The 24,488-nt window shown below is 40.1% G+C and overlaps 1 protein-coding gene across 1 annotated transcript in view; it reads right to left on the bottom strand.

Moving 5' to 3' along the window:
- Positions 1 to 24,488, bottom strand: part of LOC103175881 (collagen alpha-1(XXV) chain) — a 355,351-nt gene that overhangs the window by 143,158 nt on the left and 187,705 nt on the right. Inside the window, exon 3 of the mRNA XM_042341303.1 lies at positions 3,735 to 3,779. Within this exon, the coding sequence (XP_042197237.1) occupies positions 3,735 to 3,779 (45 nt within the window). The remainder of the gene's footprint in view (positions 1 to 3,734; positions 3,780 to 24,488) is intronic.

Here is a 24,488-nt window from a genome sequence, read left to right as displayed (position 1 = left end):
CCATTTAGAAATTTTTGAAATGAAGTAGATTGTTGACTTAGAAGAAAAGCATTTTTATTGCCTTTTTGTGTGAAAAGCTCATCCCTCTTTGAAGCCTGCTTTGTTTCAAGGGAGCTTATGTTTCCCTTATATGTTCCTTGAATTTGTAAAGCACAGCTTGCTTTACAGAGAGAACAAGCATAGAGCCCAAAATTACATTAAGAAAATAGCTGACCTGTATTATTCTTTTAATGAAAGTGCGGGAGTAAAAACATAGTTGGTATCTGAAGGCTGAGGATTCAGGATTTGTGGTTCAGTAATTATGTCTGCTAATAATGTGTCTTTCTTGTATAGAGCTGTGCAGGTTATTTATGCTCTTGCAGAGAAAGGTGACCCTGAAATGCTCACCCATTTTGTCCTGCTTTTGGTTTTGCAGAGAGAGCGATTGGCTGAACCTGTTAGTATTTAAAGAAGAGGCTAAACAAAAGCTGCTCCTCTGTGTACCACATGGAAGCTTTATGTCATTTATTAAACATATTGATTATGGTTTTCCCATCAGCACAACAGCTGGTTTGTCTTTCAATCCTTCTTGAGGGGGAAATATAATGTTTGTGGTTTACAACGAACATGTGTAGAAGTTGACACTGAGAAACACATGTGTCAAAGAGTGGCTTAGCTTTTATAGTGTGGGCCAACCATTGCTGACCTTCATTTATCCATATATTTACAAACTTTTAAATCGTTCCTCCAAAACTTCCTAAAATGGGTCTGCAGCATTCCATTCCACTTTAGTTTAGATCATATAAAGCTTCATTAATTTCACTGAGCTTCTGGAGCGAAAGTGAGAGAAGACTTAAACAGAATGAAACATAGAGGTATTTGGGAAAATAAGGATTTTTAAATGAGAAGGATTCGGATAAATGAAATTTTACTGCCTTGCTGCAACATGTCACTTTAGTCTCCTAACATGTAAAAAGTTAACCCTAAGCCCTCATTATTTGACTTCATAAAGAGAAGCACTCCACTTAGGACTGACAAGTGACCTCCATAAAACTTTGCAGAAACAGACACATAAAAAGAGTTGACGCATCAGAAATCTTGACCTCCTCCCCCTGAGTGTTGGGGTTAAGGTGATTTACAACGCTGGCAAGCAAGCTCATCTGACAAATTAAAGAGAAACGTTTCTCAAAGATATATGGAGTAAAATATTTCTCCGCCTGAAAATGCTAATTGGTAAAGAGGTCAGACCTGAGTTCAACTTTCAAAATGTATTCATTGGGGTCTAATTTGCCATATTTGTAAAAGGGCGGGTAGTTCTAATTCTGACTTCCAATTTGCTGTCTAATCTCCAATATTCCCAAAACAGTGTAATTTCTGAAATCCATCAAAGAGTAAAACGCCATCTCTCGACAAACGTCCCGAGGTTTCTTCCCTCAGTTTGGCAGCTTTCAGAAATCACAATTAGCTGTTTTCAGAATATCGCCAAAATTGGACCCCTTATGCATAACAAAAACAGAATGGATTAGTTGCAGAAAAAGATCACAATGTACAATAACTCGAGTATGCATCACACCACAGGTGCACATCGCCTCTATCATACGAGGTGGACAGTGCCTTACAATGTAAAAAATAATCCTTTATTTTTGAACATATATACTAATGTTTCCCTATAATAATAATCATCTTTTCATTTGATATTGAGCCTATAAATATCAAAATCTTTCACAGGTAATTGCTGTCAAGTGTAGTAATTCTGTAGTTGTCTGATTTGTGAGCTCAATATCTCACAACTTCTGAATTGTGGGACACTATCCCATGTGAACAGCACTATATAAATGTAAGTTGTTGTTGTCAGATATCTAATGATGGACTAGTGTATCCTCTTACAGAAGGGGGACGTGGGGGAAAGAAAGCAGATCCCTTTGGTGTTGAGCTGTTTTCAAGAACACATACCCGGCAATGGAAGATCTGAATCAAAAGTGATCCGCTTTTGGTGGTTTAGTTGTCTAATAGTTACCAGGTCCATAATACTCCAAGGCATTGTTGATGATACACAAGTCGCCCTGGCTTGTCTTCAGGACTCGGAGAAACAGATCAGTATCTGGGGGCAGGGATTCTTCCCACTTAGCTCTGGAAGCTCTAATCCTACAAGCTAAAACTAATTGGTAGGCTGCAATCATTCTAGTTGTCTGAACACCAGCAGTATCCCAATTTACACTTTGAAGTAACCAAGATTTAGCTCTTGCCAACTTGTACCTAAACTCCTCCTCCGGGGTGCAACCCTCTGAGGGGAGAAAGTACAATACAATTATACATTTATATAGACATCGGAGGATGTCCCAAGGCACTTGACAGTCCTGGCTTGGGGGCCGAGGGAAGTGGGGGAAACAATGACCGTTAGCGCAGTTAAAGAAGAATGTTTTGAGACAGACCTTGAAAGAGGTGAGTGTAGGAGTGAGTCAGAGGGACTCCATAATAGAGTTCCAGAGAGTGGGGGCAGATAGACTGAAAGTATGGGCTCTGTACCAGACAAACAGAATTCATACTTGTATAAAACTCTCAGCAGTTTGGTTCAGACTCTTAAGCATGGCAATGGTTTCCATGTGTATCAAATAACCATCTGACCAAAAACAAATGGAGCCATTCAGGACAACAATCTCCAGCCTGCCTTAGAGATCTGAGGAGAATAGTGCAGTAATCACCTCTCCAAAGAATCCTGCCCATATCTGTCTCTAGATTTATCATGCAAAACTTCTTTCTGGTGTTTAATCTTTGTTGTTTACCTTTTTTGATTGCCATTTATTTTATGGACTTTTAAAATAAATGCAATTCTTGTTTGTTTTTAAACATTACAAATGATGAGAAATTTACAGGTGGACTTTATTAATGCTCTCTACTCCTTTCTCCTTCCCTCCATTTCCTTCCTCTGCTTGAAGTGTGCAGAATACTGAGCAGAAAAGCCAAAAGCCAAAGTTTAATGCCAAGGATTACAGATGTTTAACCCAATTATTGGAGCAATACTACTATTAATAGAAATCCAGTGAACTAAGACATGTTGCAATGCTGCTGTTACATCAGTACAAAAACAATCATAGAATCATAGAATTATACAGCACAGAAGGAAGCCATTCGGCCCATTGTGTCTTTTAAAAGAGCTATCCAAATCAATCCCACTCCCCTGTTCTCTCCCCATAGCTATGCAAACTTGTCCTCCCAAAATAATTATCTACATCTCCCTTAAAAGTTGTTATCGAATCAGCTTCCACCACCTTTTCAGGCCATGCATTCCAGATCCCAACAACTCATTGTGTGAAAAAATTTCACCTCACCTCCCCTCTGTTTCTTTTAACAACTATTTTAAACCGGTGTCCTCGGGTTACCGACCCACCTGCCTGGAAATAGTGGAAATAGTTTCTGCTTGTTCACCCTATCGAATCCCCTCATAATTTTGAAAACTTATATTAATTCTCCTCATAACCTTCTCTGCTCCAAGAAGAATAATCCTAGCTTCTCCAGCCTCTCCTGATAACTCAAGTAGCTCCTTCCTGTTACCATCCTGGTAAATCTCTTTTGCACCCTCTCCAATGCCTTGACATTCTGACATTGTGTAGTGCCCAGAACTGAACACAGTACTCTCGCTGAGGCCTAAGCAGTGTTTTAATAAGAACCATTCACCTGTGACTGCCTTTTTACTTTAATGACTAAACATCCATGTGGGACAAAATGTGACATTTGCAACTAAAGATGAAACTTACCGGGTTCACCATTTCTTCCCCTTCTGCCTCGTTTTCCTGGAGGGCCTGAAATCAAAAAGACAAAATGTCATTCCATTGTTGTCTGCTGAGCACACACAGTGACAGTAATGGGAAAGGGGGAAAAGTCTCGGAAGTCAGCCATTTCTTAGTGTGGGAGGCTGGCCGCCTTTCTGCATGCGCACTGCTAATCAGTGATCGTGACCCATTATAACTTTGGTTGGGATTTATAGACCCCCAACTATTATGCTTTCAGACAGCTCCGCACATTGGCAAGAAGTTGCAGTTAACACAACATTTCCGGTTTGCGAATATTATATTCTGAACCCAATTAAAACAATATTGCACGAAAACTTTCTATTAAGTAATATTGTGGGACGATTGTGCCATCGGTGAACTCTCTGATACATATAGGTTCAATACATTTCACAGTCATTTCTGTTATGGTAAAGTACCTTGAGAGATTGATATCAATAGATCCTAAAACAAATTAAAGTTCTTTCTTCTGTGACACTACAAACACTGTGAAAAGCATAAATACAAGACTTTAATTGTCTTTCATATAACGTGCCCATGAATACCATATTTTCAGAAGTTTGTGGAATGCAGCAACTTCAGACTTGGGACCCACTCATAAACAGTTGCCTCATCAGATAAAGAATGCACCATTTGAGTTATACACAAATATAACATCATATATTAAAAGTCCCTTTCAAGATATCCCTGCTTCTCTCTATTCTAAGCTGCTGGCTGTCGCTTTGCTTTACTTTACAGAACAATATAGTTTTTTCATATCCCCAAAGGCAACTGAGTGTAAACTTCAGGATATCACATACCCTCATAAATGTAAGAATTAATGTTCAGTGAATACTGTGTATTTGTAAATTCTGAAGCAAATAATTCCATAAATTGCTCAAACTATTGACACGTGGTCATAAGTTAAATTCACATACAAACTGCAACATCTTCCCACTGTGAGTTAGTGCCTCTGATTTACAGGCTGAGACACCAGCAATGCTGTATGTGCTTAGCTGGTGACTCACTGAAGTGGCAATTCTCCACTGGTAACTAAGTTTACTGGCCCCCAGACAATGTCACTAAATACAGCAGAGATCTGAGAATCACAGCCATCGCTCTTTCAGTCACAATTTCCCTATGACACATCAATGTGACACTCTGGGTGCTATGCTATCTCTAATAAGAAGTTAATAGAATCAAAATCCTGGATAACAGAATCAAAACTCTGAAGTTTCAGTGCTTTCCCCATGAGAAGTTTTGATCAATTTAAATCATTTCATCTAAATGACAGAGTTATTGCAGCCAATGCAATCTGATAAGGTAGAATCAGAAATACAGTCCCTAAGCATCTATTACACAAGTCCCAGTGACACTCCTGCCCTAAACACCCAATTTTCATTAACTTATTAGCTACGAATGTCCTCTCCTTATACAGTATGATATAAAACTTCCATTCACCTCTTCATTTGTTAGCTTCGTAGGATATCCATTTAATAAGTAAAAGGCAAGTAAGAAAGAGCCAATGAGATAAAGACAGGAAGTACAAAATGACACTGGGAGTGGGACAAATTGGTGGTTATGGTTGATGTATTAGAGTGCTGGGAGTTGCCACTTACTAACACACCTGTGCTTTTTATTGAGAATTATTATAAGCTTGGCTGAGTTAGCAGCACTCCTACCTCTAGGTGTTAAGGTTCAAGCCCCAAGTTGGAACTTGAGATTCTTAGTCCAGGCTGACAATCTCGTGTAGTACTAGGGGAGTGCTTCATTATCAAAGGTGCTGACCTTTAGGAGAGATGTTAAAATGAGGTCCCATCTGCCTGCTTAAGTGAACATTAAATATCCCATGATACTATTACATATTTAATAGAAACCATGATGCATATATGAGGGACAAAGAATAGATGGAGGTGCAATTGAGGGGAATGGGAGGGCTAGAGGCTTGCAAACTATTAACACCAGCAGAGACTCTTTGGGTCAAATGGCCTGTTTCCATGCTGTATCACTATATAACTATTCAAAAAGAAAAAGGAGTTTCTCCTGCTATCTTGGCCAACATTCCCCTATGTTAACTGGCGATTCATCTCATGGTGTAATGGCTACTGCCAAAACAACTGCCATACTTGACAGTAACTATTTGTGAAGCACTTAGAGACGTTCAGCTGAAAATGATGTACTTGCCCTGAAGGAGGATGCCAAAGACAGCCCAGCAGTATAGTACATCGAGGTAAAATACATTTCCCAGCGGCTTAATACGAACACAAGTTCTGATCTATGAGACACTAGCTTTCAATTTCTGACATTCATTCAGATATTTTGGATCAAACAAGATTAATATTAAATCAGAGGCTGACTCCGACCCGAATTTCCTCAGAAGAGAAGTCTGTGTGACATGAGTTTGTCTTCAGAAAATGCAATTTGTCTCCTGAGGCACTTCTGGTAGTGAGGCACCAGTAAACTTACTGCTTTCTTGAAATAATTGTTTGGCTGTTAGTGTTGAAAATTCATCAAAATCAACCTGCATCTTATTCTGATGAATTGAAATATGCCCTGGCTGCAGTCTTCTCTGGCATTTGGATCAGGTATTTTAAAGATTTCTTATTAGTATTATTAGACACTTATATATTAAAAATTGAAGATCATTCTTCTAAATTCTGATCTTCAATTTCATGAGAAAGGGACTCTACGAATAAATACTACTGTGAAAATGATTATGGATCTCTTTACCCATTTTAGTTTCACACCTTTTGAAACTAGTTGTACTTCTAAGAGGTCTCTGCGAAATAGTTTATACACTTATCTTCTGCAGCACAGAGTGAAATGGACAACCAGGAGGAAACGTAATTTAGTGGAAATTTCTCAGCCAGTCCGCACAGAATCATTGATGTCAGTGTGCTTAATCTCATTGTTTTTAGCTTATATTCAGGATACATTGAGGTGGGGAAAAGGAGCCACAAGCAGCCCGCAAATTGTTTCTAAAGAGACCGAGCATATCAACACCAAGATGATTCTGATCAGATGCCTTTTCTCTATGACCTTCCAGCTGTTTGCTTCAGTCTATGCTTCAGTAGATGGAAATATAAAGAGCTCCTGGGGGAGACCTGTAAATGCAAAAGCTAGAAAGCTGTAAAACTTAAACTGATCTGGTCCATAAGTCCTGATCTCTAGAGTTACTGTCTCCTTCATGCACTTACACACAAGTTAAATTCTTTTATGTCTATAAGGGACAAGACAGGAGACTAAGACATTGTAAATTCTCCAATCCTACAACAATGTTTAAGATCTGGTGCTTGGTGGAGCAGATTCCACAATGCATTAATAAGGCAATAAAAGTTAACTAGTTGTTTAACAGGTGTTACTGTCATAAAACGTACTGATGGATGGCAATGTTTCATTAGTATTATTTTGGGAAAGTAGTAATGAGGGAGGCTCCGACCTATTTTTAATCTTTAAAACATGAATGCTAATTGAACCATGAGCAAAGCACCATACTGAATCACTAAACTGTACATGTTCCTTACGCAGCTGGATTAGCACCTGCTCAAAAGTATATACATAATTTGGTTTTCTTGTTTTTTAAAAAAAAGACCAGCAGGAACTCCTGCTTTATTTACTTCAAGATGACTGAATTTCCACTCATGTAAAGATTCTTTGCATTGCTTTAATAAAGTGTTGTTCCATTAAGCCACCTGTGACATGGTTCGAGCGATTAGACACATCGTGAATTTTCAATCTCAGCAGGGACGGGGAAGGTGGGAGGGGAGAGAAGGGATAATTGGGAGGTGACGCAACCACAGGTGCTACTAAAAAGGGATGGTGCTTTGTTTGTGGGATAGGGAACAATTTTTAAATCCTTTGATGAAAACAATGAGGTGATGGACATTAAAATGCCAGACATGCAACCTAATGCAAGATATCAAATGCAAAAAAGTTAATTTTTGCAATAAAAATAAAGTTCTGGCAAATAGGGCTCTAATTTGAGGAATTTCTTAACAAGAAAGGTGCAGTTGTCCATTTCTTAATAGATTAAAGATGCTCAAGAATGCAACCAATCCTCAAGCAACGTATTCTTCAACACATTTGATATTTTGACAATTCAACAGTTGCACATTTCTTAATACAAAATCTGTTTAAATAATCTTTGCATTTGCCTACAAAATATCGCCCACTACACTTTATGATATATCCTGTGAGCATTTTGAGAAGACTTGCCAAACTGAAAAGCACGACATCAAATGTAAAGTTTACTATTTTTTCAAATAGCACTTATAAATTTGAAACATCTCAAAGCACTTCACTAGGAATTGCTGACAAGTCTAGTATCGTACAGCTATTTTGCACATAAATCTCACAAAGTGAATGACCAATTTTATCTGGAGGAATGATGCCCAAGACTCCAGAGAAATTTCCCTTCTTTTATTTAATAGAGTCCTATAATCATTAATAGACTGACTTTACTGTGTTCTCGACAACAACTTGCATTTATATAGCGCCCTTCACATGGCATAGCGTCCCAGAGTTCTTTTCTAAAGGTTGGCATCTCTCACTTAGTAGTGCACTGAAGTCCCGACAAGGGACTTGAACCCACAATCTTCTGAGCTCAGGGTGCGAGTGCTGTCAACTAAACCAAACTGCTGTGTACTTACCCATCCTTCAGGATGCTGATCATTATACCAATAATAGGGTAACCCTGTGCCTTTTAATCTTTGATATTTCAGCAGAAGCAGGTTTGCAAATGATTTATATTTTACTGTATTTCGAATACAACCAATCATGTTAGATGAGCACTTTTGACCTTTTTTTATTGTTGGCTTGCAAATTAAGTAGGAGAAGGCAGAGGTTTTAGTAATGCCAAAACATGTTCTTGCAGATGGAAGGAGTGGGTGGCAAGCTCCTTGTTGAAATCTGCCATTTGATTTCCCAGCCACATTTGATTTTCTGTCATAGCTCATATTGCAGAGGAGAAACTTCCCACCAATAAATGTTCCAAATGTGAGAAGAAAGCAAAGTTGATCTCCTCCCCACCTTCAAGTTGAAATACCGTCACCTGATAGACTATTGGAAACACACTGTTCTAATCAGGTAATTGTAGGGTACGGATGCTCCATGAATGCTGGCTGGTAAAAGAATTATTAGCTACAATAATCACTAGATTTACCTTTTAAAACTATCAATTTAATGTTTCAGTGTACAACAAGCGTGCTCTTGCGGTTCAGATACGATGCATGTCTTTTCAGCACTGCACTGCACACGCCAACATTGCATTCTATTCAACGCAGCATTTAGACTTGATGTCTAGCATGCAGCCACTTCTAATGTGAATCCTTGATAAGGAAACTGAGGTATGTCACGCTGAGCCATTTGTCGTGTGCAGCAGAGTCAGCAATGACACCTGTTACATACTCCAAGCTACCAGAAGAAGTCCCCACTCTGCAGAGGACTGAAATTGCACCTAATCTTAACTTATGTAACCATCTATTCTTAAAATTTAAGACTGCACAGAATTGTGGAAAATTCTAAAAATCAGTTTTAATTTGGAAGCCGGTTGCATTTTAAGAACTAGGGAAAATCGATTTATAAATTAAGCCTGAATTTGAGAATTTGGGAAAATTAAGACATAATGGTCTTAGAAACTAAGACTAAGGTGGAATTTTAGGTTTCAGAGTCCTTATTAAATGAATCATATTTGAAATTGCCATATAGTGCCAGTCTGTGTTGCAAGCAGTCAGGAATTGTGGGACATTCCTGTACACATATTGGTTGTCGTGTTTACCTTCAAAATACACAGCTTTTACACTTTGAGACATCCTCCCAACATGAAAAGCGCTATATCAAATCTAAAGATTATTATTATAGCTACAACAAAGCCACTGTCCTCCCTGAGGACTTTTCATTGCGGGGCAATATTTGTGTTTAATTTTCACAATGTTCTATGTTATTTGAATGAATCGCTGTGGAACACATGTTTTCATCAAACACCCAGGCAGTGGGAAAAGCCTGTGACTACCAATGTTCACGAGGATTTTGTTTCACCTCAATATTATTCATGAAAAGCTTCCTTATTAAATCATGTTAGAAGTAAATTAAAAATATGCAGTGGAGTTCAACAATGTTGAACTTGGCACGTAAGGCTAAATTGTTGGGGAAACAAAACATATTGGTTTTAATGTTGCCTGTGAGTTCCTGTGGTAGATCACCAGACTCCTATGCACTTGGCCTGACGTTTTGAATCTTGCTGTATTTATTAGGTCACTCTTGGTAATTCCTTGTCAAACTGCAAGAATTATTAAATTAATGGAGATTTTTTTAAAGCAATAAACTCTTCCTTTTTTCTTGATCAGCAGCGTGTTTGACACACGCAGAAACCCATCACTATGCTTTAGTAGCATCCAAACCAGACCAAGAATTCCACATCTGTAACATTACTACCGACTGATTGAAAATTTCCCCATGTCTGGAATGGAAGGCGCGCTCTATCCTTGGAGGGATTCACTCTGCTTACATAATTCTGGAAAGTGTTAGGCAGATTAGTGAGAGCCAAGGCATTGGGACCCCAGAGAATGTGTTCAACCAGCTGAAAGCATCTTGTTGCATCAAAGCGAGAAGAAGGGAAAGATATCAGCATGGAAGGAAGACATTGATTGCTGTGGTGGTCCACAAATGCTGGTCTCTCTCTCCTCTTTTCCCCCATTCCCTCCATGACAATGAAGCACCGATTTGGACTGGCTGATGATGTGTGCTAACCAGCCCTGGCACTAGCACAGCACTACAGTAATAGTACAACACTGTAGCACAACATCCAGTCTGCACCCACTCCCTCAGCTGAAAAAAATGAAACAGGGTAGTGAAAAGAGGTAGCGGGAGGAGGTGAGGCTAAGATAAAATAATCATAACTTCACTTCCTCTTCATTCCTTTCCTGTTACACCAACTGGCCTTGTATTTCCATTTTCCCATGTCCTCAAGGTTGATCTATGGACCTCAAACATGCTTCCTCCCCATTCTTGTTACCCTCTCACACTACCTGGAGATTGAACACATCATGGCTGTTTGTGGCACATTGCCATGTGCAATTGTGCTGCCGTGTTTGCCTACAAATACACAGTCACTCCTTTTCACAGTAATTCCTGGGAAGCACTATGAGACACCTTTCTGACATGATTAAGGCGCTATACCAAATGCAAGGATTATCATTATTATTATTACCTTGCTAGAATAAGTTTCTAGCTCGTCTTTGAATTAGGTAGAATTCACTTCCTAATACAGTGTGCCTCATTAATTCTGCTTCCTCTTTTAACTGGAGGATACATGAACAGTTGAGCCCTGTCAGCATACACTCAATGTGCTCAGTGCAGCACTAATCCTAATTATCAGAAAGCCACAGGTTCAAATTCCTGGTCTGTGCTGAGTTACACCTCTGCCAATTCTGCATTAGGAACCACTGGAGTTAGATCCTATGTTAGCGAAGGGGAAATGAACCACGTTTCCCTCTACTGAAGCTCGATCATGATCTTAGAATTGTCTTAAAATGGCAGAGCTCCTGCAAACCAATTTACAAAGCAAGACTGAATTTAAGAATTTTCTAAAAATTCTCCATGATCTTAAATTTTATGGCAATGGTCTTAAGGCTAAAACCATGAGAATTCTAGTTCCTCTGATCACTACTGAGAGCTCTGCAGGAAGTCACGGTTGATATCAAGTGTCTCCAGGATCAGGCTTTGCTGTGAAACCTCCTCCACCCCCCAACACACACACATACACACACAGATACAACCTGTGGTTGAATAGCCTACCGACACTCTGTCAAAGTTCAGACATAACTAATCGTGCTGGGGAGGATGCTGCTTTGATGGAGGTGCCTTCTTTCTGATAAGATATCTAAGGTCTCATCTAGCTGTTCAGGTGGATGTTAAAAGTCCTATGAAGATCTCATGGCACTATTCAAAAAGAGAAGAGACTTTCTCTCGATGTCCTGGCCTATAATTCCCCAGATAAAATGAGTTGTTCACTTCATCGTTATCTGTAGGGCATTGCTGTACGCAAGTTAGCTATCACATTCACCTACAAAATACGGGGTTAACTGCATTTTGCAGTATAAAATCCCGTGATTCACTTTGAATCGTCCTCCTGATGTGATAGGCATTATCTCAAATGCAAGGATCCTTATTATTAATAATAATTGCCATTTGGAAAGTATTGGATGGTGCAACTGTACCCCGGAGAGGGGAGAAAGAATCAAAGACCTGTAGTAGAAGAGAAGAGGACAGGATGGAAATATTGGCACAGAAACATATATATATGTTTAGTTTAGTTGCACAGGGCATTGACTCCAGCACATGCAAATACAAGGTTAATCTGGTTTTCTGTGGAAACCGATACCCTGTTTATACCACTGTGCAGGGGTGGACCAGAAAAAGGACACAAGTGGTGAGCAGCCTAGCCATAACACAGGTTCGAATTTGACTTGTTCTTCAAAAAAACAAAACAAAAATAATGGCCTATTTCTAAGGTTTCTTGTCCTGACGTTCCTCAGCCAAGGGAGTTTCTTAGCTGCTTTCCTACACAGAAAAGAATTTTTAGCACCATTGAAGCAAGACACCATTACCCACAGCAGAGTTCAATGAAATCATTGCAGGAACCCCACTGCGCTGACTTCCAGCTAATGAGGTGTAGGGTGTAATCTGATTATTCTGGTGCAAAAGTCCTTGTTTTAAATTTCAGCGCACTGAATTCCCAAAGAGGTAATTAACACTGAAAGATTTTATTTTTATACATTGCCTTTTTTGCTGCCCAATGTGGAAACAACATTACCTCATTTGTTCTTAAAAGAAATGCAGCAAGAAATAACATATATGAGATAAATTTACTGATCTTTGTTTACAAACGCACATTGGTTTCCCCTTGCTGATGAACATTTCAAGGTTGTGCAACTCGAATGGGATCTCTTATCATAAATTCACAATACTTGGACTAGTATTGCACCTTTCACACAAGAATATGCCTCAGAGCTCTTTTACACGTTCAGTGTGAATGATTCAGCTGGGTGGTACTTGGCTCCTTGCCAAAGGTCAGCAAGTTTACTAACAAGTAGAGAATAACTGTAGAATTGCAATCACCATTCAATGTTTCCAGTCACCCATTTAAAAGCTTTTGGATTTATTTGGGGCAGCCAAATGTCTAACATATGTGGAAACCTATTGCCATGCTTCAGAGTATCCACACCAAACTGAAAATCCACACATCCTACCTATACATGGGAATTCCAGAGATGTTTATTGGAATGGAATGCCTTGGCTTAGAAATTGGACTAGCAAGACCGTAACAGTTTGACTAATTTCTGATATTCCGTTGTAAGCATATCACCTTAGAGCCAGCCTAGCCCCCATGACACCCCCACCCCCCACTCCATGGAGGATAATCACCAGTTGGTCATTTGACATCTGCCAAGTGTAGGTTTGAACCCTCACTGTATGAATAGCAAGTCCATAGAACTTCTTGTGATCTTCCTGGTGAGCAGCAAGGCTCAGCATGAAATGGAGGAGAACACTACCACTATCCACCTGAGCACAACTGGAACATTTTTCTCTATCCATTGTGCGATCAATTGGAAGTGCAAAGCTTCAGCAGTAGCTGTGTACCACCACTCTACATACCAATCAAGATGGATACCAAGCCCAGGATATATGAACATGCGTTCAGTTTCCTCACCAGCTATGCTATGAACATCTGCCTTCAGCAAGTTGGTAAGACTTATACAGGACAGCTGGTGTTTGGATCTGGGCAGGATTCCCATATAAATTAGTCATCTTGATTTATGAATAATATTAGCCTTTCCTGGGCCCAGCCCACAGAACAGCAGCTAGTCTGTTGATTAATTTCATTCACCAACAAAAGCAAGTTAGTTTAATCATCCAATGGTACTTTCCAGAAACACTCTTACTACTGTACAATAAAGTGTGTCAAACTATTTGAGTTTCAGAATTCCTTAAGCTCTTCAAATTACACAAGTTCGCCATCAGAAGATTACATGGATATACTTGTCAAGGGAAAACATTACTGGTTTAAAAAAAACATAATCCCAAAAAGACAGATCAGCTATAGTTAGAGGATGAATAATTATTACATGGGTTGAGGTTCAAATATTACAGATGGTCCTCTATTTATTCATGATCCTGAAGGGTATAGATAAACCAGATCCTAATAATGTGTTTAACATACTCCCAAACTCCACAACAAAGTGGCATACACTCGAACTCTGAAGAGAGAAAATGAACAGACAGTTCACATTTAATTACTTCACAAAGAATGGTGAATATGTGGAATAAACTGTCCAGGGAGACAAGAGGCAGACTATGTTAGTAAATTAAACAGCTATTTGGTCAAGAAATCAATTGAAGGGTATGAGAGATCAAGTAGCAAAGGATTATTTTTAGTGTTGTTTGGGACTGACCACATGAATGTTCCTTTTTCCTATACGGTTTCTGAAAACAGGGACATGTATTTTCAAACTAGCTTTACATTTTCTCTGAGTTCAACCATAATAAAGAAAAAAGCAAGTCTGTTCGGTATTCTACCAAACACTGCCACTAGAGGAGTCAGAAGACCAGTTGATGTCTCCAGCTGAGTGGAGTTGAAACCCATGGTCTCTATTCGTGCACTGCTCACTGTTTCTCCTCATTGTACCAATTGCCTGCTAAACTCACCAGTGTCTTGTCCCATAAATCTTTGTTCACAATCTGCTCCCTGACCTGACTGCATGCTGTTGCCATCAGCTTCAGTGATTGAAGATGTAATAGTCTGAGTCACATCATGTAACTTACAATGTTACCCTTAATTTGCTTTATTTTTATTTGCTGCTACAAGCTTTATCAATTTTATACTTGTCAAGGTGATGTAACTGTTGCTGGTAGGCAATATTTTCACACAATCTGCTCCTCCTGAATTCTTAAATCATACAAAGCAGAGTAAAGCTCCCTTTACCTTGTGCCAACAGTGTACCTTAACCCCAACCTCAGAAAACAGTCACTACTGTGCTGCTGAGGTTTGAACAGGAACAGGAACCCTGCCTCACTATAGGCTGTCAGTTGGTGACTCTTTGTATTGTGGGTTCAAGACTTGAGACTCAATCTAGACAGTGCAGTGTTGGAGGAGTATTGCATTAGATGTTAAACTGTTGCTTTTCTGTCTATTCAGATGGACATGAAAGATACAACAATCCTTGTAGAGCACCTATAATAACATAAATACTAGACAAAAAAAGATCAAGGTCCATTTAGTTCGCCTTCCATCTTCCTGGCAGTCGCATGCACATACGTCCCGAATTACCTATGTACTATATTCCATAATGTTACTTCCTAAGAGAAAACTATCTAATCTGTGTTTGAAAGAATCAACACTTTCTGCTTCAACTGTCTCCCTAGGGAGCCTGTTCCACAGGTTCACTGTTCGCTCACTGAAATAATGTTTGCGTAGATTCGTCCTGAATTTACCCCTCTTCAATCGCAGGCTGTGTCCTCTGGTTCTACTATTCTGGACAAGCTGAAACAGCCTGTCATGATCTACATTGTCTAGCCCCTTTAGAATCGTAAAGACAATAATCATGTCACCTTCAATCTTCTCTTTTCCAGCATGAACATGCCCAATTTACTTAGTCATTCCTCATAGTCCAGTCCCTCCACTCCCTCAATGATTTTGATTGCTTATCAAGACACCTTATCATGTCTATAGTGTAGTGACTATTTATTGTAGGCAAACACAGCAGCCAATCTGCATAGAGCAATGACCCATAAACAGGCACGAAACAAATAACTTTTATTTTATCCTCGGGGAGGTGATAATGTCAGGCAGGCAGGACCTCCGTTTAAAGACTTACCCAAAGGACTCACCTCTGACAATGAAACACTTCCTATAGAGTCAGCCTGGACTACAATCTTAAACACCCAACATGGGGCTTGAACCCACAATCTTCTGATTGAGAGGTTAGAGTGCTACCAACTGTGTACAGGTTGATGCCCATGTTATTTGGCAGGAGATGAGAGTTTCTCCTAGTGCTCTGGCCAACAATTCCCCAGAGAGAAAAAAAAATCAAGTCATTCATCTCACCACAATTTGTAGGACACTACTGTGTTTGCAGGATTATGGGGAGAAAGCTGGTGATTGGGGTTAGTGAAAGTGACTTGCTCTGTCAAAGAGCCGGCACAGACTCAATGGACCGAATGGCCTCCTTCTGTGCCATAACATTCTATGAAAAAAAATTGTCTGTCTCATTTTCCAACAATTACACAGTAACTTTTTTAACCTTATAGATGCTTTATCAAATGCAAGAATTATTATAAGACTGCCTTACACTAATTGTAGTCAAATATGGGAAACTTAGTGCTGTTTTTGCCTCCACCAGGAACTGCATTGAAACAGTTAAAAACTCATTCCATTTACGACCTCACAGCAGAAAGAGGAGAATTCATGCTGTTATTTGGGGATGGATTCAACCCAGGTCTCAGAAATGAAAGGACAGAGTTGTAAATCAATGTACCACCCATCTTCTTCCCCTACCCGTATTCTACTCTCTACAACCCTTCTTCTCTTCCCTCCCAACCCACCCCCCAACCCATCTCGCATGCCGAAGTTAAGGTATTTGAGACTCACTCCAATCCTAAACCTGTCTATAAATGAAGCTGTAAGCATAGGAAATAAACTAAAAACCCAGCCAAAATCTCCAGTGTACAAGGAGATGACTATCTTATCAATAGATGGACATGTGCCATTGTGGTATTATGAAAACAAGTATTCCCACTTGTCTACAGACACGCAGCCTACATACAGATTACTGGCACTCACAGATACATATGCAGACATTTGTATCTCACACATTGTGAAAGGTTTCATAAAAAGGTAATTGGATGTAATTACTTTGAAACTAACCACAAACTAACCCCTAACCCTAAAAGCAGCCCCAACCATAAACAGAGGGAGGGCCAGTCTAAAGCTTCTCTCCTTGTATTATCATAACAGTGAGAAGATCACATCCCTTCCATGTCTGCAGGGTAAAAATGATGAACAGTGTCTGTTTGGAATCAGTCTATTGTAAATCTAAAGCTCAAGAGCTTTGCTTCAGTCTTGCAGGCAATGTGAAACACATTGACAGGCTGACAGTACAATCCAAGAGGGCAAAGAATACTGCAAACAGAAACAGTAACACTGGGGTGAAATTTGTGGTGCGTTTGTGGGGTTGTGGCATTTTTGACCCCCTCCGATCCCATCCCCAGATTGGATGCCCTGAGATACCCTCCTGATGTGAATAGAGCTCTATAAATGTATTTTGTGTTGTATTGCATTGTGTTCCTTGTCACAAGGAACTTGTTATTGAAACTTGTTATAAATTTCATCCCATTGTTACCCATTCTGTCTCGACAAAATTAATAATAATGAAAACATTATTGATTTCTGGTTTCATATCCCTATTCTTCCCTCTTTGGAGCCTCTGGGTTGTTCCCTCCAGATATGTTAGACGAACAAAGGAATGTACCATCGGAAAGAATCAATACAGTCCATCTGGCTGGTCCCATTGTAAGCAACTAATCTTACATGACTTTATGTCTCATTCACTTCACTTTATCGATGGCTGATAGTAAAACTGATAGTCTATTCCATTTAACAGTTTAACAGTTCATTGCAACAGAAACTTACAATATGCTTATACAAAAGGTGTCTTGGCCTTTTTCAAATAATGGGGGACTCAGCAATGAAATGCAAGATTTAGAAATGTTGAACCAATCTATGGTCAAAGTGATCTGCTTTTATTATTTTTTGGAAGGCAAGAATGGCTTCAAGAAAAATTATTTTGAAGACGTTTCCACAGGACAGGGGCATTAGTTATAAAGGTCCCACACTGATGGTGGAGCAATGGGAGTGAAGAGTGAAAAATAAACCAGAGTGGGAAGAGCAGAGGGTATAGGCAAGAAAGTAGGGCTGGAGAGAGTTATATAGATGAGGTGCACCAAAACCATGGAAGGATTTGAAGGCCATAACATGGATTTTAACATTCTATCATCTAGGTTTCAGCAGCCAATGGAGCTTGGCAAAGCAATGGGTGTGTGCAGAGCCTTGTATCAGAGAGAAATCAGGCTCCAGATGTCTGGATAAGTGAAGCTTATAAAACAACAACTTGCATTTATATAGTGCCCTTCACTCAGAATAGCATCTACAATTTTCACAACAAATAGCTTTCATTCTGCTCATCCATTCGTTTCTTATTCTCAATTTCTAATTTAATTTGCGTACAAATGCATATTAGGTTATACTTGACAGCAATTAGCTGTGATATGCTGAAAATCTTTACCATTAGAGATGCTAATATCGCTATGCAAGTATGATTATTTATTATATGTTTTATATAAGGATTTTGCAAGATGTTTCTGATATGCAATTTACTATTTGTGGGTCCCACTGGAGAGTAGTCTTGTTTAAGAAGGCCAGCTGGATGGACCAACATAAGCCACCCTCAAGTCCTGATCCCCTTTGATGCACTTATGATTGGAAGCACAAATTATGTCTCTTAATTGCTTCAATGAACAATACACTTAATGTCCATTTTAATGAAAACAGCCTCAGCCTTCACTTTTCCTTTTGCCAGAAATCTTTCAATGAATGCAATAAGTCTCCCGCAGGTGGCCTGAGAACAGCAGCTCCCTAATGAAGATGTACAGCTTCTGCTCTATGATGTATATTTATAGGGAACTGACAAAGCATGTTCCTTTTCCCCATTGATCATCTGATGCTACCCAGGCTTAAAGATCTCTGCCTGGCACATGATATCTGTGGTACTCTACGGTTCATTTTACACACTGAAATCATAGGGCGAAACGGGGTCCTTACATGTGTTTTGAAAAAAAACAGATGATACTTGTTGCATATTGCATGTGACATCCGTTTGTATGTTATTTTAAAATGTTTTTATCAATTAGATTATTAACTATGACCGTTATATAGAATCTTGGAAGTGCATATCCTATTGAAAGCCCTGATTTGAAGAGCATGTGGCACATTTAAACTGTGCCTTCCAACTCAGGAGGATGACTGAAGGCCTTCAAAGTGATGAATGAAATCCGGAGCAGGGGCTGCGGGGAGTTGGGGAAGGTAGGGAGATGGGGGAAAGGTGATCAAAAGCATGGTCAAAAACAATCGTATTAAGTTAAGTTTGAAAGATGCAGAGGGTGGAAGGGAGGGAGGGGACGAAGTGAGGGAGGGGGTTAGGTCATTGCAAACATAAATGTGCACTTTAACTAGGGCATCCTGCAAAAATATCTTTAACAAGTGACCCAATAAATTATATGTAGTGCACTGTTCTTATTCAAATCTGGAACTGAAATGCAGTCAAGTCTTGAATAACTCAAAGTGTACCTCAGTTCAATTTCACCATTGGTGGAGATGCAAAGTATTAGTTCTAACTTACATCTGACAAACTTTTGTTTAGCTGTCAGCTTGATTAAGTTGGTAGCACCTTTGCCTCTGAGTCAGAGGTTGTGGATTCAAACCCTACGCTGACACTCCAAAAGAGTGCTGGGCAAGCACTGCCTGTTGGAGATGCCATCCTTCCGATGAGACGTTAAACTGAGGTCCCATTTGCATGTTTATGTGGATATTAAAGATCCCATGGCACTAATCAAAATGAAAAGGGAATTTCTCCCAGTGTTCTGAAAAGAATCCTCCAGATTAAACTGATTATTCACTTCTTGGTTGTTTGTGGGACATTGCTGGGCACACATTGATTATGGCATTTGCCTACAAAATGGACTGTCACAAAATTTCACAGCAAATTTGGTGCAGCTCTTTGAGATGTCGACTTGACATGAAAAAGGTGCCAGATGAAATTCAAAAGATTATTATTATTATTGACAGGGTGACTTGAACTGGGTTTCCACAGATTATAAATGAGACACCAATGATTTTGTTACTGCTTAATTACACAATATACAAAAAAAGCACAACTACGGTACTTTCAAAGTGTAGTTACACTATGAAAAGTCCTAGCTTTGTTTCATTTTGGCAATGTATGAGCTTCTGTATGTTCTACTGCATGCCGCTATACTTTCTATGCAGAGCTTGTACAGAAATATAAGCAGTCTCAGAGCTTGATCTTATCTGTTAACCTGCAGCAGTGGTGCCAAAGTCCTACTGCTGTTACGCATTTAAAATATGTTAAGAACGTAACCCTTAAGGCAAATCCAATCTCTGAGAGAACGTGGCAGCACAGTGGGTGGAACGCTGCCCTTTTACATTTGAGCACTGAGTTCAAAACCAGATCCAACAGATGGGATAAAAGTCTCCTCTTTCTGGCAGCTGTTAATGGTCCTACGTGACATTAGTTGGGGCAACATGAACAGGTCTCATTGGATAGGAGGCCCATACCACAAAACCTCTTGCAAATTTGGAATCAGTGGCATGAATTTTTTCACCTTACTCCAATTTGCCACAAAGCCTGGATTATACTACTAGAATTAATATGATATCAGTCTACTAATCCAGCGATTGAGAGTGGAGCGGCGGATTTAAAACTCCTGCTCCCAAACACTTTTGCACAGGACCGGGAAGAGCTCAGGACATAATCAACTATGTGCATACACGGAGCTTTGCTAACCAGGATACAGATTTTCAAAAAGTTAGTTAACATTTAGTAACATTTAAAAATGATCTCTAAAAAATTCATGAGCCATCCAGATTTTTTTAAGAGAATATTTCTGAGCAAAGACTCAATCGATGTGCATCACTTTAATTTACAAACTAGCAGCCCATTCTGCATATTGAATAACTGTACATCTGCTCAATGATTCAGTCCATCTTAATTTTAACCAGCAATGAGATTTTTTCCATCTAATTTGGCAGTAGGGCTTTCAGATTTTGCATTCATGCACATCAGATACATTTACAGCACAGGCAATAATGGAAAGAGAGAAGGATTAGTACTGTGTGTGGAGTATTAATGGTAAGAGAAACACAAGGAGAGAAACAAGGGATGACACTGTGGGAAGAGTGAAGTACTGGCATTGTAATAGTATAACTCCTAGAAATTCACAGCACAGAAGAAGCCCATTTGGCCCATTGAGTCTTGATAGAAGAAACCTTTGGTCAGTACTGTAAATTGTATTTCACATAATGACCTAATATTCACATTGTGTTCATATTCACAATAAAACTTGTCCCGATTTATGCTTATATGAGGCTCTTTACTATATACTGCAGCAATGTCCCAATGAAACCACCTTCGAAACCATGTTCTCGGGAGCCAGCTTCCAACAACAACAACAACAAATTTCATTTGTATAACGTCTTTCAGCTTAGGAGGATGTCGGGAGGACAGTCAGGGATTTGGGCCCAAGCAGGGAGTTGGGAATCAGGAAGAGTGGAGGGCAGGGAATGACTGAAGGTACGGTCGAAGAGAAGGTGGCGCAGGCCCAGTAGGTGATGTGGAGCAGCCCAGAACCCATAACATAACATGTAGGAGCAGAAGTAGGCCATTCGGCCCTTCGAGCCTGCCCCGCCATTCAATCATGGCTGATCTTCTAATCTAACTCCAGCTAATACCATAACCCTGCCTTATCCCCATATCCCTTAATCCCTTTTGCAATAAGAAACATATCTATCTCAGTCTTGAATATGTTCAAGGACTGAGCATCAACAGCCCTTTGGGATAGCGAGTTCCATACATTCACCACCTTTTGAGTGAAGAAGTTCTTCCTCAACTCAGTGCGACAGGGCTGGCCTCTGATTTTAGGGTAGTGACCCCCGGTTTTAGTTTCTCCAACCAGGGGAAACAATCTCCCACTATCTACTCTATCATGCCCTTTGATGATCTTATAGATTTCTATAAGATCCCCTCTAATTCTTCTATATTCTAGAGAATATCGGCCCAAATTGGTCAGCCTATCCTCGTAACTCATCCCCTTCATCCCTGGTACTAACCTGGTAAATCAACGCTGCAGCCCCTCCAAGGCAAGTACATCCTTCCTTAAATAAGGAGACCAAAACTTCACACAGTATTCCAGGTGTGGTCTCACCAGGGCCCTGTACAGTTGCAGCAAGACTTACCTACTCTTATACTCTAATCCTTTCATAATGAATGCTAACATACCGTTCGCCTTCCTAATTGCTGCTGCACCTGCAGACTAACTTTCTGTGATTGGTATACAAGGACACCCAAGTCCCTCTGGACGCTAACACATTCCAATCCCTCCCCTTCTAAAAAATAACCCGCTCTACTGTTTTTGCTACCTAGGTGGATGACTTCACACTTCCCTACTTTATACTTATATACGCTGAGCGGAAGGACAGACAGTCGATATGGCATCAGCAGATCACAGAGATACGAAGGAGCAAGGCTGTGGAGAGCTTTGAAGGCAAGAACAAGGATTTTGAACTCTATCCTCTGGGGGATGGGGAGCCAATGGAGATGGGTGACGGTGGGGTTGGTAGAGTTCTGAATGATCTGCAGCTTGTGGAGCGAAGAGTTGGGAAGGCTGACGAGCAGGGAATTGGCATAGTCGAGCGTAGATATAACTATGTAACAAACTCATAGATGAGGGTTTCAGTGGCCTGCGGGGAGAGGCAGTGGTGGAGTCGGGCAATGTTGTGGAGGTGGCAGAAGGCCGAACGGGTCATGGCTTGGGTGTGGGGTAGAAAGGACAGTTGAGGGTCAAACAAGACGCCATGGTTTCAGACCGCCTCAGTGAGGTGGAGCGTGCATCCTTGGATGGTGATGCTGTCAGTGCCTGAGGTGTAACCAAAGGTTTCTTCTATCAAGACTCGATGGGCTGAATGGACTTCTTCTGTGCTGTAAATTTAAAATCGTTCCTCTCACCATCCTCTCAGCGAATACTGGCTTGATTCATATTCTTGTCCTATACTGGAATCCATACTGGAATCCCTCCAACTCACTCCCTCATCTCCTTCAAGACCCAACTCAACAGATTTTTCGAACTCAGTTCCTTTTAACTCTGTAAGCGAAAGCCGTAATAGATAAGGTGGTCCTATTTGGTTAAGAAGCTTACCCGGAGTGCTCTCAATGGCAAACTAGCTGGTTTTAGCTGGTTAAACTCCAGGAGCATCCCAATTTACAGTATCGGGCCATCAAGTCTTGGTTCTTGTCAACCCTACTCCTAATACTATCTGGAATTATGTCAGCAGGATGCATCCCTCCGGGAAGAGAGTGTACATTCGATTCCAAACACAGGAATTTCCATGTGTCAGTGGGATGCATGGAACCTTCATTTTGGATACTCTTAAGCTTGATGATGGGTTTCTGCATATGTCAGACACCTGGCTGACCAAAAACAGATGTTGGGTGAAGTCATATTGTTTGACTTAAGCAGAAGAACATGGTGCTCTGTCAATCTGTGCTACAGCCAGTTCACAGGTGGCTGTGGATAACCCTGGAACTGGCAGTGCTAGCTTCTGTTCCCCACTGATTTTTACCATTCATCATGGTGAGTACAAACCATAGCCACATGTTCATACACACACACAAACACAGGCGCATGCATAAATACAGATCCACAAGTACATGCATTCATATATATACATATATATACATATGTGTATACATATATACGTACAACAGACACACTTACACACATATCGTGGAGTCCTGTAGCATATTGGTTAAACCATCGCCTCGCAAGCGAAAGCACTTGGGTTCTATTCCCAGCCAGGGTGAAACACTGGGCAAGTTTCCTTACTCCACACGCCTCTGTTTACCTAGCAGTAAGTAGGAACCCGGTTGTGAAAAACAAACTTGAACCTAACTTGTACAAAAGTATGAATTTAAAGGCAACATTGAGAACTTGGGCTGAAAAATTGTAAAGCTCAAATATCCCACTCTGCCAATAAGTTAGACTATTTCCTACATAATACTGTCAGAGCCATTTTAAATTAAAGTTACATTAAATATATATCACAGCAGTTTGGAGAGGCCTCAAAATGAATTTGTTTCATTCGTAACTGTACCCACAATAACAAGTGATCTCACTAACTGGTGTCTTCCTCGATCTGTAGCAATTATCTTTCTATTATAACATCACTGTTTCTGGCATAGAGACATTCTCCAACATGGGCCATAGTGCTAGCCACCATGAGAATTATCGTATCAAATTAAAAGTAAAAAATGATAACTAAAGCTTGACCTGACGTCTCCATGTAAGGTATACCAACCAATGTTATTACAAGTAGATAATAACACCCAACCTTTTGACTCAGAGGTGAGAGTGCTACCATCTGAACCGGGCTGACACGCAAGTTTCTGATCAAACTGAGGGGGAATTGATTTCATAAAAGCTGTTTGAAAGTCGGTTTTGAGAAAGAAGGCCTGACAGCTGCTCCCATTATTGGTCTGTTCCCTGGGCTTGAATGTTACCCATGTATGGCACTAGATAAATCAGAGGGATGCAGTTACGACCACAGGTAGGTAGGATTAGATACAAGGATAAAATGAAGATTGCATGCCTGCACTTTGATTTTTTCACTATAGACCTTGATCTCTTCTAAGCCAGTGGAAAACTGTTGATTCCTACAACACTAAGTCATGAAATTCTATGAGCAGTTTTCCTCATGCACCCTGCTGTTCTCAAGGTTACTGTGGCAGCTAGAATACTAACCAGCATATCTGCCCCCAAATTTCTGACATGTCTGAATTTGGTGCAAAGCCTACATTTGAAAAGTGATGCCTGCCTGTCAGATCTCACCCACTTTGT

Source organism: Callorhinchus milii, unplaced genomic scaffold (genome assembly GCF_018977255.1).
Source record: "Callorhinchus milii isolate IMCB2004 unplaced genomic scaffold, IMCB_Cmil_1.0 Scaffold1, whole genome shotgun sequence".
Classification (NCBI taxonomy): domain Eukaryota; kingdom Metazoa; phylum Chordata; class Chondrichthyes; order Chimaeriformes; family Callorhinchidae; genus Callorhinchus; species Callorhinchus milii.
This window is presented reverse-complemented; position numbering and strand designations above follow the sequence as displayed.